General features: G+C 42.5%; 1 protein-coding gene across 2 annotated transcripts in view; it reads right to left on the bottom strand.

Moving 5' to 3' along the window:
- Positions 1 to 15,978, bottom strand: part of LOC124006597 (relaxin receptor 2-like) — a 199,244-nt gene that overhangs the window by 70,198 nt on the left and 113,068 nt on the right. For both annotated transcript variants that reach the window (XM_046316636.1, XM_046316637.1), the window contains exons 11-14: positions 4,865 to 4,936; positions 1,648 to 1,719; positions 1,214 to 1,285; positions 504 to 575 (exon numbers count right to left, since the gene is read on the bottom strand). In XM_046316636.1, the coding sequence (XP_046172592.1) occupies positions 504 to 575; positions 1,214 to 1,285; positions 1,648 to 1,719; positions 4,865 to 4,936 (288 nt within the window). The remainder of the gene's footprint in view (positions 1 to 503; positions 576 to 1,213; positions 1,286 to 1,647; positions 1,720 to 4,864; positions 4,937 to 15,978) is intronic.

Here is a 15,978-nt window from a genome sequence, read left to right as displayed (position 1 = left end):
ATATAGTATAGAATGTGATACAGGACATATAGTATAGAATGTGATGACAGGACATATAGTATAGAATGTGATACAGGACATATAGTATAGAATGTGATGAACATATAGTATAGAATGTGATGAACAGGACATATAGTATAGAATGTGATGAACAGGACATATAGTATAGAATGTGATAACAGGACATATAGTATAGAATGTGATGAACATATAGTATAGAATGTGATGAACAGGACATATAGTATAGTATGTGATGAACATATAGTATAGAATGTGATAACAGGACATATAGTATAGAATGTGATGAACAGGACATATAGTATAGTATGTGATGAACATATAGTATAGAATGTGATAACAGGACATATAGTATAGAATGTGATGAACAGGACATATAGTATAGTATGTGATGAACATATAGTATAGAATGTGATAACAGGACATATAGTATAGAATGTGATAACAGGACATATAGTATCGAATGTGATACAGTATGTACATACATGTGTGAGAGGTTTCCCATGGGTATAAACATCTTCGTCTGGATGTCTGGAATCTCAATACCCTCCAGACCTCTAAAAACAAGACATCACATAGTTTATTAACTTGATTAGATGTATTTACCATAGATAGTGAACATGTATCTTCCTATAGTGTACGATACTGGTTGGTACTCATCGGTACTGGTAAGTACTGGTAGGTACCGGTAAGTACTGGTAGGTACTGGTAAGTACTGAAAGATACCGGTAAGTACTGGTAGATACCGGTAAGTACTGGTAGGTACCGGTAAGTACTGGTAGAAACCGGTAAGTACTGGTAGGTACTGGTAGGTACTGGTAAGTACTGATAGGTACTGGTAAGTACTGTTAGGTACTGGTAGATACTTGTAGGTACTGTTGGGTACTGGTAGGTACTGTTCGATACTGTTCGGTACTGGTAAGTACAGGTAGATACTGGTAGGTAGTGGTAAGTACTGGTAGGTACTGGTAGGTACTGGTAGATACTGGAAGGTAGTGGTAGATACTGGTAGATAGTGGTAAGTACTGGTATGTACTGATAGATACTGGAAGGTAGTGGTAAGTACAGGTAGATACTGGTAGGTAGTGGTAAGTACTGGTAGGTACTGATAGCATACAGTACTGATAGGTAGTGGTAGGTATTTCGTAGGTACTGTTAGTGTATGGTACTGGTAGGCTGTATGTGTACTACTCACAGGGACTGGAGCTGGGTCAGGTGATCAAAGTGACCCGGGTGGATGTGGAACAGAGGATTATGGGATATGTTCCTGTGACAATAAGTAAAGAAGTGATCTGTCTGACAGGCGGATGGACAGGCAGGCAGGTATTCTGAGACTAACATCTTTTAACAGTCAGTAGAACATCATTTGTCATCTTTTATTAAGCCCTGTTGGTCAGATGTAAAGCCACGTTTCCAGGGTTAGAGCAGAAGCAGACATAAACAGTCCTGTGTTGTGAGACTCACAGAATGAGGAGAGACTTTAAAAGCTCTTAAAGCTGTTAAACTGAGGTAATTAACAGCTGTTAAATTGACGTAATTAACAGTATATATTTGTAATATCTTCAATCATTTTTATCATATGTTATGCCGTAATCGGGTTCCATTTGGGAACTGTGTTGTGTGACTCACAGTTTGACGAGAGACTTTAGGCTCTTAAAGGTGTTGTTGGGGAGCTCAGTAATCCGGTTGTCCGACAGGTCTCTGAAAACAGAGGGAGAGAAAAAAGAGAGGGAGGTGGGGGAGCGAGAGCAGGAGGGGTGAGAGTGGGAGGGGGAGCGAGAGCAGAAGGGGAGAGAGAGGGTGTGTAAGGAGAGAGGGGAGAGAGGGAGAGCAGGAGGGCAGAGAGAGGGGGAAGGAGAGGGGAAAGAGAGAGGGAGAGAGAGGGGGAGAGCGAGAGCAGGAGTGCAGAGAGGGTGGAAGGAGAGGGGGAAGGAGAGGGGGAAGGAGAGAGGGAGAGAGAGGAGGGGAGCGAGAGCAGGAGGGGAGAGAGAGGGGGAGGAGAGAGGTAGAGAGAGGGGGAGCGAGAGCAGGAGGGGAGAGAGAGGGGGAGGAGAGAGGTAGAGAGGGGGGAGCGAGAGCAGGAGGGGAGAGAAGGGGGTAAGGAGAGAGGGAGAGAGGGAGAGTGAGAGCAGGAGGGCAGAGAGAGGAGGTAAGCAGAGAGGGAGAGAGAGGGGAGAGCGAGAGCAGGAGGGCAGAGAGGGGGAAGGAGAGTGGGAAGGAGAGAGGGAGAGAGGGGAGAGCGAGAGCAGGAGGGCAGAGAGGGGGGAAGGAGAGTGGGAAGGAGAGAGGGAGAGAGAGGGGGAACGAGAGCAGGAGGGGAGAGAGGGGGGGGAAGAGAGTGGGAAGGAGAGAGGGGGAATGAGAGCAGGAGGGGCGAGAGGGGGAAGGAGAGTGGGAAGGAGCGAGGGAGAGGGGAGAGCGAGAGTAGGAGGGCAGAGAGGGGGGAAGGAGAGTGGGAAGGAGAGAGGGAGAGAAGGGGGAACGAGAGCAGGAGGGGAGAGAGAGGGGGAAGGAGAGAGGGAGAGAAAGAGAATGTCAGGAAGACAAGTAGACAGAATGACAGATAGACAGAATGACAGGTAGACAGGTAGACAGAATGACAGGTAGACAGGTAGACAGAATGACAGGTAGACAGAATGACAGGTAGACAGGTAGAAAGAATGACAGGTAGACATGTAGACAGAATGACAGGTAAAAATAATGACAGAATGACAGGTAGACAGGTAGACAGAATGACAGGTAGAAAGAATGACAGGTAGACAGGTAGACAGAATGACAGGTACACAGAATGACAGGTAGACAGGTAGACAGAATGACAGGTAGAAAGAATGACAGGTAGAAATAATGACAGGTAGACAGTCGACAGATAGAAAGAATGACAGGTAGAAAGAATGACAGGTAGACAGGTAGACAGAATGACAGGTAGAAAGAATGACAGGTAAACAGGTAGACAGAATGACAGGTAGACAGAATGACAGGTAGACAGGTAGAAAGAATGACAGTTAGACAGAATGACAGGTAGACAGAATGACAGGTGACAGGTAGAATGAATGACAGGTACACAGAATGACAGGTAGACAGGTAGAAAGAATGACAGGTAGACAGGTAGACAGAATGACAGGTAGCCAGAATGACAGGTACACAGAATGACAGGTGACAGGTAGAAAGAATGACAGGTAGACAGAATGACAGACAGGCAGAAAGAATGACAGGTAGACAGAATGACAGGTGGACAGAATGACAGGTACACAGAATGACAGGTACACAGCATGACAGGTACACAGCATGACAGGTGACAGGTAGAAAGAATGACAGGTAGATAGAATGACAGGTAGACAGGTAGAAAGAATGACAGGTAGACAGGTAGACAGAATGACAGGTAGACAGAATGACAGGTAGACAGAATGGCTGAATGACGGAGTAGTTACTCACAGTTCTTCCAGCACCACCCTCAACTGAAATTTGTTCTACTTCTTATTGTTCAGTTAAGGTTCTGCTAATAGTTGTCATTGTTCAGTTAAGGTTCTGCTAATAGTTGTCATTGTTCAGTTAGGGTTCTGCTAATAGTTGTCATTGTTCAGATAGGGTTCTGCTAATAGTTGTCATTGTTCAGTTAAGGTTCTGCTAATAGTTGTCATTGTTCAGTTAGGGTTCTGCTAATAGTTGTCATTGTTCAGTTAGGGTTCTGCTAATAGTTGTCATTGTTCAGTTAGGGTTCTAGTAATAGTTGTCATTGTTCAGTTAGGGTTCTAGTAATAGTTGGCATTGTTCAGTTAGGGTTCTGGTAATAGTTGTCATTGTTCAGTTAGGGTTCTAGTAATAGTTGTCATTGTTCAGTTAGGGTTCTGGTAGTAGTTGTCATTGTTCAGTTAGGGTTCTGCTAAGAGTTGTCATTGTTCAGTTAGGGTTCTAGTAATAGTTGTCATTGTTCAGTTAGGGTTCTGCTAATAGTTGTCATTGTTCAGTTAGGGTTCTAGTAATAGTTGTCATTGTTCAGTTAGGGTTCTAGTAATAGTTGTCATTGTTCAGTTAGGGTTCTGGTAATAGTTGTCATTGTTCAGTTAGGGTTCTGCTAATAGTTGTCATTGTTCAGTTAGGGTTCTAGTAATAGTTGTCATTGTTCAGTTAGGGTTCTGCTAATAGTTGTCATTGTTCAGTTAAGGGTTCTGCTAATAGTTGTCATTGTTCAGTTAGGGTTCTAGTAATAGTTGTCATTGTTCAGTTAAGGTTCTGCTAATAGTTGTCATTGTTCAGTTAGGGTTCTGCTAATAGTTGTCATTGTTCAGTTAAGGTTCTGCTAATAGTTGTCATTGTTCAGTTAGGGTTCTAGTAATAGTTGTCATTGTTCAGTTAGGGTTCTAGTAATAGTTGTCATTGTTCAGTTAGGGTTCTAGTAATAGTTGTCATTGTTCAGTTAGGGTTCTGCTAATAGTTGTCATTGTTCAGTTAAGGTTCTGCTAATAGTTGTCATTGTTCAGTTAGGGTTCTAGTAATAGTTGTCATTGTTCAGTTAGGGTTCTAGTAATAGTTGTCATTGTTCAGTTAGGGTTCTAGTAATAGTTGTCATTGTTCAGTTAGGGTTCTGCTAATAGTTGTCATTGTTCAGTTAAGGTTCTGCTAATAGTTGTCATTGTTCAGTTAAGGTTCTGCTAATAGTTGTCATTGTTCAGTTAGGGTTCTAGTAATAGTTGTCATTGTTCAGTTAGGGTTCTAGTAATAGTTGTCATTGTTCAGTTAGGGTTCTAGTAATAGTTGTCATTGTTCAGTTAGGGTTCTGCTAATAGTTGTCATTGTTCAGTTAAGGTTCTGATAATAGTTGTCATTGTTCAGTTAGGGTTCCACTCACAGTTCTTCTAGAACCACTAGAGACTGAAAAGTGTTCTCAGGAAGAGTTGTGATCTTGTTGTCCATTAGGAGCCTGTCAAGGATAGAGAAAATTACTACCGTTTCATGGTTTCAAACATTTCTTCATCACACAGACACACTCAGTCTTGTTCAACCCCCCAGTGGTTGTGTGAGTGACTAGGCTGACAGAATGGTTGTGTGAGTTACTAGTCTGACAGAGTGGTTGTGTGAGTTACTAGGCTGATAGAGTGGTTGTGTGAGTTACTAGTCTGACAGAGTGGTTGTGTGAGTTACTAGGCTGATAGAGTGGTTGTGTGAGTTACTAGGCTGACAGAGTGGTTGTGTGAGTTACTAGGCTGACAGAATGGTTGTGTGAGTTACTAGGCTGACAGAATGGTTGTGTGAGTTACTAGGCTGACAGAATGGTTGTGTGAGTTACTAGGCTGACAGAGTGGTTGTGTGAGTTACTAGGCTGACAGAGTGGTTGTGTGAGTTACTAGGCTGACAGAATGGTTGTGTGAGTTACTAGGCTGACAGAGTGATTGTGTGAGTTACTAGGCTGATAGAGTGGTTGTGTGACTTACTAGGCTGACAGAGTGGTTGTGTGACTTACTAGGCTGACAGAATGGTTGTGTGAGTTACTAGGCTGATAGAGTGGTTGTGTGAGTTACTAGGCTGACAGAGTGGTTGTGTGAGTTACTAGGCTGACAGAGTGGTTGTGTGAGTTACTAGGCTGATAGAGTGGTTGTGTGAGTTACTAGGCTGATAGAGTGGTTGTGTGAGTTACTAGTCTGACAGAGTGGTTGTGTGAGTTACTAGGCTGACAGAGTGGTTGTGTGAGTTACTAGGCTGACAGAGTGGTTGTGTGAGTTACTAGGCTGACAGAGTGGTTGTGTGAGTTACTAGGCTGACAGAGTGGTTGTGTGAGTTACTAGTCTGACAGAGTGGTTGTGTGAGTTACTAGTCTGACAGAGTGGTTGTGTGAGTTACTAGGCTGACAGAGTGGTTGTGTGAGTTACTAGGCTGATAGAATGGTTGTGTGAGTGACTAGGCTGACAGAGTGGTTGTGTGAGTTACTAGTCTGACAGAGTGGTTGTGTGAGTTACTAGTCTGACAGAGTGGTTGTGTGAGTTACTAGGCTGATAGGGTGGTTGTGTGAGTTACTAGGCTGATAGAGTGGTTGTGTGAGTTACTAGGCTGACAGAGTGGTTGTGTGAGTTACTAGGCTGACAGAGTGGTTGTGTGAGTTACTAGGCTGACAGAGTGGTTGTGTGAGTTACTAGGCTGACAGAGTGGTTGTGTGAGTTACTAGTCTGACAGAGTGGTTGTGTGAGTTACTAGGCTGATAGAATGGTTGTGTGAGTGACTAGGCTGACAGAGTGGTTGTGTGAGTTACTAGGCTGATAGGGTGGTTGTGTGAGTTACTAGGCTGATAGGGTGGTTGTGTGAGTTACTAGGCTGATAGAGTGGTTGTGTGAGTTACTAGGCTGATAGAGTGGTTGTGTGAGTTACTAGGCTGATAGAATGGTTGTGTGAGTTACTAGGCTGATAGAGTGGTTGTGTGAGTTATGAACAATACCTGTGAAAGATTTTAAAAAACACACAATGTGTGCACGCTCGTGCACAAACACAAAACGCTTCAGAGTGTGTGTAGGTGTAACGGTTGTTGGAAGAAGAGGACCAAGGTGCAGCGTGGTATGTGTCCATATTTATTTAATGAACACTGAAATCACAAAAATAACAAAGTGAATGACCGAAACAGTTCTGTCCGGTGCCGACACACAACAGAAAACAACTACCCACACCCATAGTGGGAAAACAGGCTGCCTAAGTATGGTTCTCAATGAGAGACAACGATAACCAGCTGCCTCTGATTGGGAACCATGCCAGGCCTAAACATAGAAACACAACACCTAGACATACAACATAGAATACCCAGCCACATCACACCCTGACCAAACAAAACATGGAAATATACAAAGCAATCTAGGGTCAGGGCGTGACAGTAGGAGTCGCATTAGATACATTCTGATATTCAAACAGACAACAAGACGTGTTTGTTCCCACACACTAACACACAGTCACACCTCCCCATGTACCTTACCTGACACATACACACTAACACACAGTCACACCTCCCCCATGTACCTTACCCGACACATACACACTAACACACAGTCACACCTCCCCCATGTACCTTACCCGACACATACACACTAACACACAGTCACACCTCCCCCATGTACCTTACCTTACCCGACACATACACACTAACACAGTCACACCTCCCCCATGTACCTTACCCGACACATACACACTAACACACAGTCACACCTCCCCATGTACCTTACCTTACCCGACACATACACACTAACACACAGTCACACCTCCCCATGTACCTTACCTGACACATACACACTAACACACAGTCACACCTCCCCCATGTACCTTACCTGACACATACACACTAACACACAGTCACACCTCCCCCATGTACCTTACCCGACACATACACACTAACACACAGTCACACCTCCCCCATGTACCTTACCTTACCCGACACATACACACTAACACAGTCACACCTCCCCCATGTACCTTACCCGACACATACACACTAACACAGTCACACCTCCCCCATGTACCTTACCCGACACATACACACTAACACACAGTCACACCTCCCCCATGTACCTTACCCGACACATACACACTAACACACAGTCACACCTCCCCCATGTACCTTACCCAACACATACACACTAACACAGTCACACCTCCCCCATGTACCTTACCCGACACATACACACTAACACACAGTCACACCTCCCCCATGTACCTTACCGGACACATACACACTAACACACAGTCACACCTCCCCATGTACCTTACCTGACACATACACACTAACACAGAGTCACACCTCCCCCACCTATCTAACCTTACCTGACACATACACACTAACACACAGTCACACCTCCCCCATGTACCTTACCTGACACATACACACTAACACAGAGTCACACCTCCCCATATACATAAAACAGCAGTTGTGATTCTGATTCAGTGTCAGCAATAAGACACCAACAGTTTATTTTATGAGAAATACATTTAAAAAACACTACACTATTTGTAATAGACATCAATACAAGATAGAAATATGCTAGCCAGGTCGCTCCAGATGAGACATATCATATGTGTGCCATTCAGAAGGAGAATGAGCAAGACAAAATATTGTAAGGGCATTTCAACGGTGTAACGTCAGACCCTGAGAGTGGAGAAGCTGGTGGTACGTTTGAATAAAACCAACAGACATGGAACGAGACAGCATCGTAGTGGAGTCTTAACACAGAAACCTGAGTCAGTAACACCTGGGACAAGAAACAAAAGGAGTGACAGATATAGAGGAGGTAATCAGGAAGGTGATGGAGTCCAGGTGAGCGTAACGATGGAGACAGGTGCGCGTAACGATGGAGACAGGTGCGCGTAACGATGGAGACAGGTGCGCGTAACGATGGAGACAGGTGCGCTTAACGATGGAGACAGGTGCGCGTAACGATGGAGACAGGTGTGCGTAATGATGGAGACAGGTGCGCGTAACGATGGAGACAGGTGCGCGTAACGATGGAGACAGGTGCACGTAACGATGGAGACAGGTGCGCGTAACGATGGAGACAGGTGTGCGTCATAATGAGTAAACTGGCGACGTCGAGCGCCGGAGCGGGAGTAGGCGTGTCAAACTGGGTATGGTAGTCGGTACCAGGCACACCGGTTTGTGTCAAGAACTGTGACGCTGCTGGGGTTTTTCACACTCAAGAGTTTCCTGTGTGTATCAAGAACGGTCCACCACTCAAAGGACATCCAGCCAACTTGACACAACTGTGGGAAGCATTGGAGTCAACATGGACCAGTATCCCTGTGGAACGCTTTAGACACCTTGTAGAGTCCATGCCGTGAGATCTTGTTGAATGTTCACCACTGATGTTGGTGCTGAGTCAGTCACAAATACAGCACGCTACGACACACACACACACACACACACACACACACACACACACACACACACACACACACACACACACACACACACACACACACACACACACACACACACACACACACACACACACACACACACACACACACACACACACACACACACACACACACACACACACACACACACACACACACACACACACACACACACACACACACACACACACACACACACACACACAGCTGTCTAATCCTTAGTGTGTGAATCAGCTGTGTATTCCGGTGGAGGAGTAAACAACATATCTAAGTGACAGTCAGTCAGTCTGTCTGCTGTCATTGAGTCAGAGGGATGGAGATGCAGAGCGTGAAGCCTAATATAACTCACCATGTCTGAGAAACAGAGGGGGGAGAGATGGAGAGGGAGAGCGTGAGAGAGGGAGAGAGATTTATATGTTCCTACTCTTCTTTGGCAGTGGCCTTAGCAAATCCCTACATTTCCATGCCAATAATGGCTCTTGAATTAAATTGTATGAGACATGGAGTGAGAGAGAGAGAGAGAGAGAGACAGAGAGAGAGAGCGTGAGAAGTAGAGGAATAAAGAGAGCGAAAGAGAGAGAGAAAGAGACAGACAAAGAAAGAGAGAGAGAGAGAGAGAGAGAGAGAGAGAGAGAGAGAGAGAGAGAGAGAGAGAGAGAGAGAGAGAGAGAGAGAGAGAGAGAGAGAGAGAGAGAGAGAGAGAGAGAGAGACAGAGAGAAGAGAGAGAGAGAGAGAGAGAGAGAGAGAGAGAGAGAGAGAGAGAGAGAGAGAGAGAGAGAGAGAGAGACAGACAAAGAAAGAGAGAGAGAGAGAGAGAGAGAGAGAGAGAGAGAGAGAGAGAGAGAGAGAGAGAGAGAGAGAGAGAGAGAGAGAGAGAGAGAGAGAGAGAGAGAGAGGAGAGCAGGAGTGGGAAGGAGAGAGAGAAAATAAAGAGTGGGAGTGAGAAGGAGATAGAGAAATAAAGAGTGGGAGTGAGAAGGAGAGAGAGAAATAAAGAGAGAAGGAGGGCTTATAGAAGAAATAGAGAAAGACCACCAAGGTATGTTGCAGAAGTGATTCTGGGTAATACAAACAGAGAAGGAGTCCTACCAGACTAACATTGTGTCTGTACAGATCCCCCATTGAGATATACTACTATGAGTTTACCACGCCTGTAGGATACAGAGACAGGGGAAATTAGTGTCCATCCAAAATGGTACCCTATACTACCCTATTACCTCTACAGGTGTGGGCCCTGGCCAAAAGTAGTGCACAAAATAGGGTTCCATTTTGAACGAATCCTTCACAAACCAACGCTGTGTCAACAGAGACTCCTCGTTCAGATAAGAGTTTTAAAACTCTGTAGGAAACGAGCTTCACATGGAGATTTCCTTTGAGATTCGTGTTTAATTTGGTTGCAAAGTGAAGTAAAGTGATGTTTTGTAGGATATCGGATCAGACAGGGATATCCTAACAAACTTCTAAACAAACTAGGATATCCTAACAAACTCCTAACAAAATAGGATATCCTAACAAACTCCTAACAAACTAGGATATCCTAACAAACTCCTAACAAACTAGGATATCCTAACAAACTCCTAACAAACTAGGATATCCTAACAAACTCCTAACAAACTAGGATATCCTAACAAACTCCTAACAAAATAGGATATCCTAACAAACTCCTAACAAAATAGGATATCCTAACAAACTCCTAACAAAATAGGATATCCTAACAAACTCCTAACAAACTAGGATATCCTAACAAACTCCTAACACACTCCTAACAAAATAGGATATCCTAACAAAGTCCTAACAGAATAGGATATCCTAACAAACTCCTAACAAACTAGGATATCCTAACAAACTCCTAACAAAATAGGATATCCTAACAAACTCCTAACAAAATAGGATATCCTAACAAAGTCCTAACAAACTAGGATATCCTAACAAACTCCTAACAAACTAGGATATCCTAACAAACTCCTAACAAACTCCTAACAAAATATGATATCCTAACAAACTCCTAACAAAATAGGATATCCTAACAAACTCCCAACAAACTAGGATATCCTAACAAACTCATAACAAACTAGGATATCCTAACAAACTCCTAACAAAATATGATATCCTAACAAACTCCTAACAAACTCCTAACAAAATAGGATATCCTAACAAACTCCTAACAAAATAGGATATCCTAACAAACTCCTAACAAACTCCTAACAAAATAGGATATCCTAACAAACTCCTAACAAACTCCTAACAAAATAGGATATCCTAACAAACTCCTAACAAACTAGGATATCCTAACAAACTCCTAACAAACTAGGATATCCTAACAAACTCCTAACAAAATAGGATATCCTAACAAACTCCTAACAAACTAGGATATCCTAACAAACTCCTAACAAAATAGGATATCCTAACAAACACCTAACAAATAGGATATCCTAACAAACTCCTAACAAACTCCTAACAAAATAGGATATCCTAACAAACTCCTAACAAACTAGGATATCCTAACAAACTCCTAACAAACTAGGATATCCTAACAAACTCCTAACAAACTAGGATATCTTAACAAACTCCTAACAAAATAGGATATCCTAACAAACTCCTAACAAACTCCTAACAATATAGGATATCCTAACAAACTCCTAACAAACTATAAAAACTCCTAACAAACTCCTAACAAAATAGGATATCCTAACAAACTCCTAACAAAATATGATATCCTAACAAACTCCTAACAAAATAGGATATCCTAACAAACTCCTAACAAAATAGGATATCCTAACAAACTCCTAACAAAATAGGATATCCTAACAAACTAGGATATCCTAACAAACTCCTAACAAAATAGGATATCCTAACAAACTCCTAACAAAATAGGATATCCTAACAGACTCCTAACAAACTCCTAACAAAATAGGATATCCTAACAAACTCCTAACAAACTAGGATATCCTAACAAACTCCTAACAAACTCCTAACAAAATAGGATATCCTAACAAACTCCTAACAGAATAGGATATCCTAACAAACTCCTAACAAACTAGGATATCCTAACAAACTCCTAACAAACTCCTAACAAAATAGGATATCCTAACAAACTCCTAACAAACTAGGATATCCTAACAAACTCCTAACAAACTCCTAACAAAATAGGATATCCTAACAAAGTCCTAACAAAATAGGATATCCTAACAAACTCCTAACAAACTAGGATATCCTAACAAACTCCTAACAAACTAGGATATCCTAACAAACTCCTAACAAAATAGGATATCCTAACAAACTCCTAACAAACTAGGATATCCTAACAAACTCCTAACAAAATAGGATATCCTAACAAACTCCTAACAAACTCCTAACAAAATAGGATATCCTAACAAACTCCTAACAAACTCCTAAAAAACTCCTAACAAACTCCTAACAAAATAGGATATCCTAACAAACTCCTAACAAAATAGGATATCCTAACAAACTCCTAACAAAATAGGATATCCTAACAAACTCCTAACAAACTAGGATATCCTAACAAACTCCTAACAAAATAGGATATCCTAACAAACTCCTAACAAAATAGGATATCCTAACAAAGTCTCAAACTAACAAAAACTCCTAACAAACTAGGATATCCTAACAAACTCCTAACAAACTCCTAACAAAATATGATATCCTAACAAACTCCTAACAAAATAGGATATCCTAACAAACTCCCAACAAACTAGGATATCCTAACAAACTCATAACAAACTAGGATATCCTAACAAACTCCTAACAAAATATGATATCCTAACAAACTCCTAACAAACTCCTAACAAAATAGGATATCCTAACAAACTCCTAACAAAATAGGATATCCTAACAAACTCCTAACAAACTCCTAACAAAATAGGATATCCTAACAAACTCCTAACAAACTCCTAACAAAATAGGATATCCTAACAAACTCCTAACAAACTAGGATATCCTAACAAACTCCTAACAAACTAGGATATCCTAACAAACTCCTAACAAAATAGGATATCCTAACAAACTCCTAACAAACTAGGATATCCTAACAAACTCCTAACAAAATAGGATATCCTAACAAACACCTAACAAATAGGATATCCTAACAAACTCCTAACAAACTCCTAACAAAATAGGATATCCTAACAAACTCCTAACAAACTAGGATATCCTAACAAACTCCTAACAAACTAGGATATCCTAACAAACTCCTAACAAACTAGGATATCTTAACAAACTCCTAACAAAATAGGATATCCTAACAAACTCCTAACAAACTCCTAACAATATAGGATATCCTAACAAACTCCTAACAAACTCATAAAAAACTCCTAACAAACTCCTAACAAAATAGGATATCCTAACAAACTCCTAACAAAATATGATATCCTAACAAACTCCTAACAAAATAGGATATCCTAACAAACTCCTAACAAAATAGGATATCCTAACAAACTCCTAACAAAATAGGATATCCTAACAAACTAGGATATCCTAACAAACTCCTAACAAAATAGGATATCCTAACAAACTCCTAACAAAATAGGATATCCTAACAGACTCCTAACAAACTCCTAACAAAATAGGATATCCTAACAAACTCCTAACAAACTAGGATATCCTAACAAACTCCTAACAAACTCCTAACAAAATAGGATATCCTAACAAAGTCCTAACAGAATAGGATATCCTAACAAACTCCTAACAAACTAGGATATCCTAACAAACTCCTAACAAACTAACAAAATAGGATATAACAAACTCCAAACTAACAAAAACTCCTAACAAACTCCTAACAAAATAGGATATCCTAACAAACTCCTAACAAACTAGGATATCCTAACAAACTCCTAACAAACTCCTAACAAACCTAACAAACTCCTAACAAAATAGGATATCCTAACAAACTCCTAACAAACTAGGATATCCTAACAAACTCCTAACAAAATAGGATATCCTAACAAACTCCTAACAAAATAGGATATCCTAACAAACTCCTAACAAACTAGGATATCCTAACAAACTCCTAACAAAATAGGATATCCTAACAAACACCTAACAAAATAGGATATCCTAACAAACTCCTAACAAACTCCTAACAAAATAGGATATCCTAACAAACTCCTAACAAACTCCTAAAAAACTCCTAACAAACTCCTAACAAAATAGGATATCCTAACAAACTCCTAACAAAATAGGATATCCTAACAAACTCCTAACAAAATAGGATATCCTAACAAACTAACAAACTATCCTAACAAACTCCTAACAAAATAGGATATCCTAACAAACTCCTAACAAAATAGGATATCCTAACAAACTCCTAACAAACTAGGATATCCTAACAAACTCCTAACAAAATAGGATATCCTAACAAACTCCTAACAAACTAGGATATCCTAACAAACTCCTAACAAACTAGGATATCCTAACAAACTCCTAACAAACTCCTAACAAAATAGGATATCCTAACAAACTCCTAACAAAATAGGATATCCTAACAAACTCCTAACAAACTCCTAACAAAATAGGATATCCTAACAAACTCCTAACTGAATAGGATATCCTAACAAACTCCTAACAAACTAGGATATCCTAACAAACTCCTAACAAACTAGGATATCCTAACAAACTCCTAACAAACTAGGATATCCTAACACACTCCTAACAAACTCCTAACAAAATAGGATATCCTAACAAACTCCTAACAAACTCCTAACAAAATAGAATATCCTAACAAACTAGGATATCCTAACAGTCATGTACCGCGATATTCTTCATTAAAGTCATGAGTAACCTACACGCTGCATTTCGGTCTGACTCTCTTCATTCAACAGACGAACGACGTTACAGAATCACCCACCTGTCACAGACCGAGCAGCGTGTGAACTGGCAGGATCTGAAGGAGGACTTTATGGACAGCAGAAGCAGGGATTATACGACGTGGGAAGAAATCGACAGGTGGGCGGCCGACCCAGAGCGAGTGCAGGAGCCCGCCTGGGATTCCCTACAGCAATGCGAGGAGGGCTATAGACGTATGGATTCGAGAAGGAAAGCACGGCTATACAGAGCGAAAACGGAAAGTACCGGGGGAAAGCGCAGAGAGAGAGTGGCTGAGTCAGGAGTCAGACCTGAGCCTACTCTCCCTGTTAATCGTGAAGAACAGTTGCAGTGGGAGAGACTGCACCATTTGGAGATTTGGACATGGGAGGAGGAATTAGACGGTAAAGGACCCTGGGCGCAGCCGGGGGAATATCGCCGTCCCAAGGAGGAAATAGAAGCAGCTAAAGCGGAGAGGCGCAGGTATGAGGAAGCAGCACGGCGACGCGGTTGGAAACCGGAAAGTCACCCCCAAAAAATTATTGGGGGAGCTAGAAGGGAGAGTAGTTATGCCAAGTAGGAGACCTGCGCATACTCCCTGTGCTCACCGTTGGGCTAGAGAGACCGGGCAGGCACCGTGTTATGCTATGGAGCGCACAGTGTTTCCAGTGCGGGTGCAGAGCCAGCTGCGACACATACCAGCCCTTCCTATTGGCCGGGCTAGAGTGGGCATCGAGCCAGGTAAGCTTGGGCAGGCTCGGTGCTCAAGAGCTCCAGTGCGCCTGCACGGTCCGGTCTATCCAGAGCCACCTCTACACACCAGTCCTCCGGTAGCAGCTCCCCGCACCAGGCTTCCTGTGCGTGTCCTCGCACCAGGCCTCCAGTGCGCCTCGCCTGTTTAGCGCAGCCAGAGCCTTTCTCCTCTCCTGCGCTGCCGGAGTCTCCAGTCTGCCCAGTGCCGCCAGTACTCCCAGTCTGCCCAGTCTGCCCAGTGCTCCCAGTCTGCCCAGCGCCGCCAGTCGGCCCAGCGTCACCAGTCTGCCAGGATCCGCCAGAAGTGCCAGTCTGCCAGGATCCGCCAGAAGTGCCAGTCTGCCAAGATCTTCTAGATCGGCCAGACAACCTGAATCATCCAGTTCCACCAGCCAGCCAGGATTTACCGGAGCCTACTACCTGCCTGAGCTTCCTCTCAGTACTGAGCTTCCTCTCAGTACTAGGCTTCCTCTCTGTACTGGCTGCCTCTCAGTACCCGGCTTCCC

Source organism: Oncorhynchus gorbuscha, linkage group LG20 (genome assembly GCF_021184085.1).
Source record: "Oncorhynchus gorbuscha isolate QuinsamMale2020 ecotype Even-year linkage group LG20, OgorEven_v1.0, whole genome shotgun sequence".
NCBI classification, from domain to species: Eukaryota; Metazoa; Chordata; class Actinopteri; order Salmoniformes; family Salmonidae; genus Oncorhynchus; species Oncorhynchus gorbuscha.
This window is presented reverse-complemented; position numbering and strand designations above follow the sequence as displayed.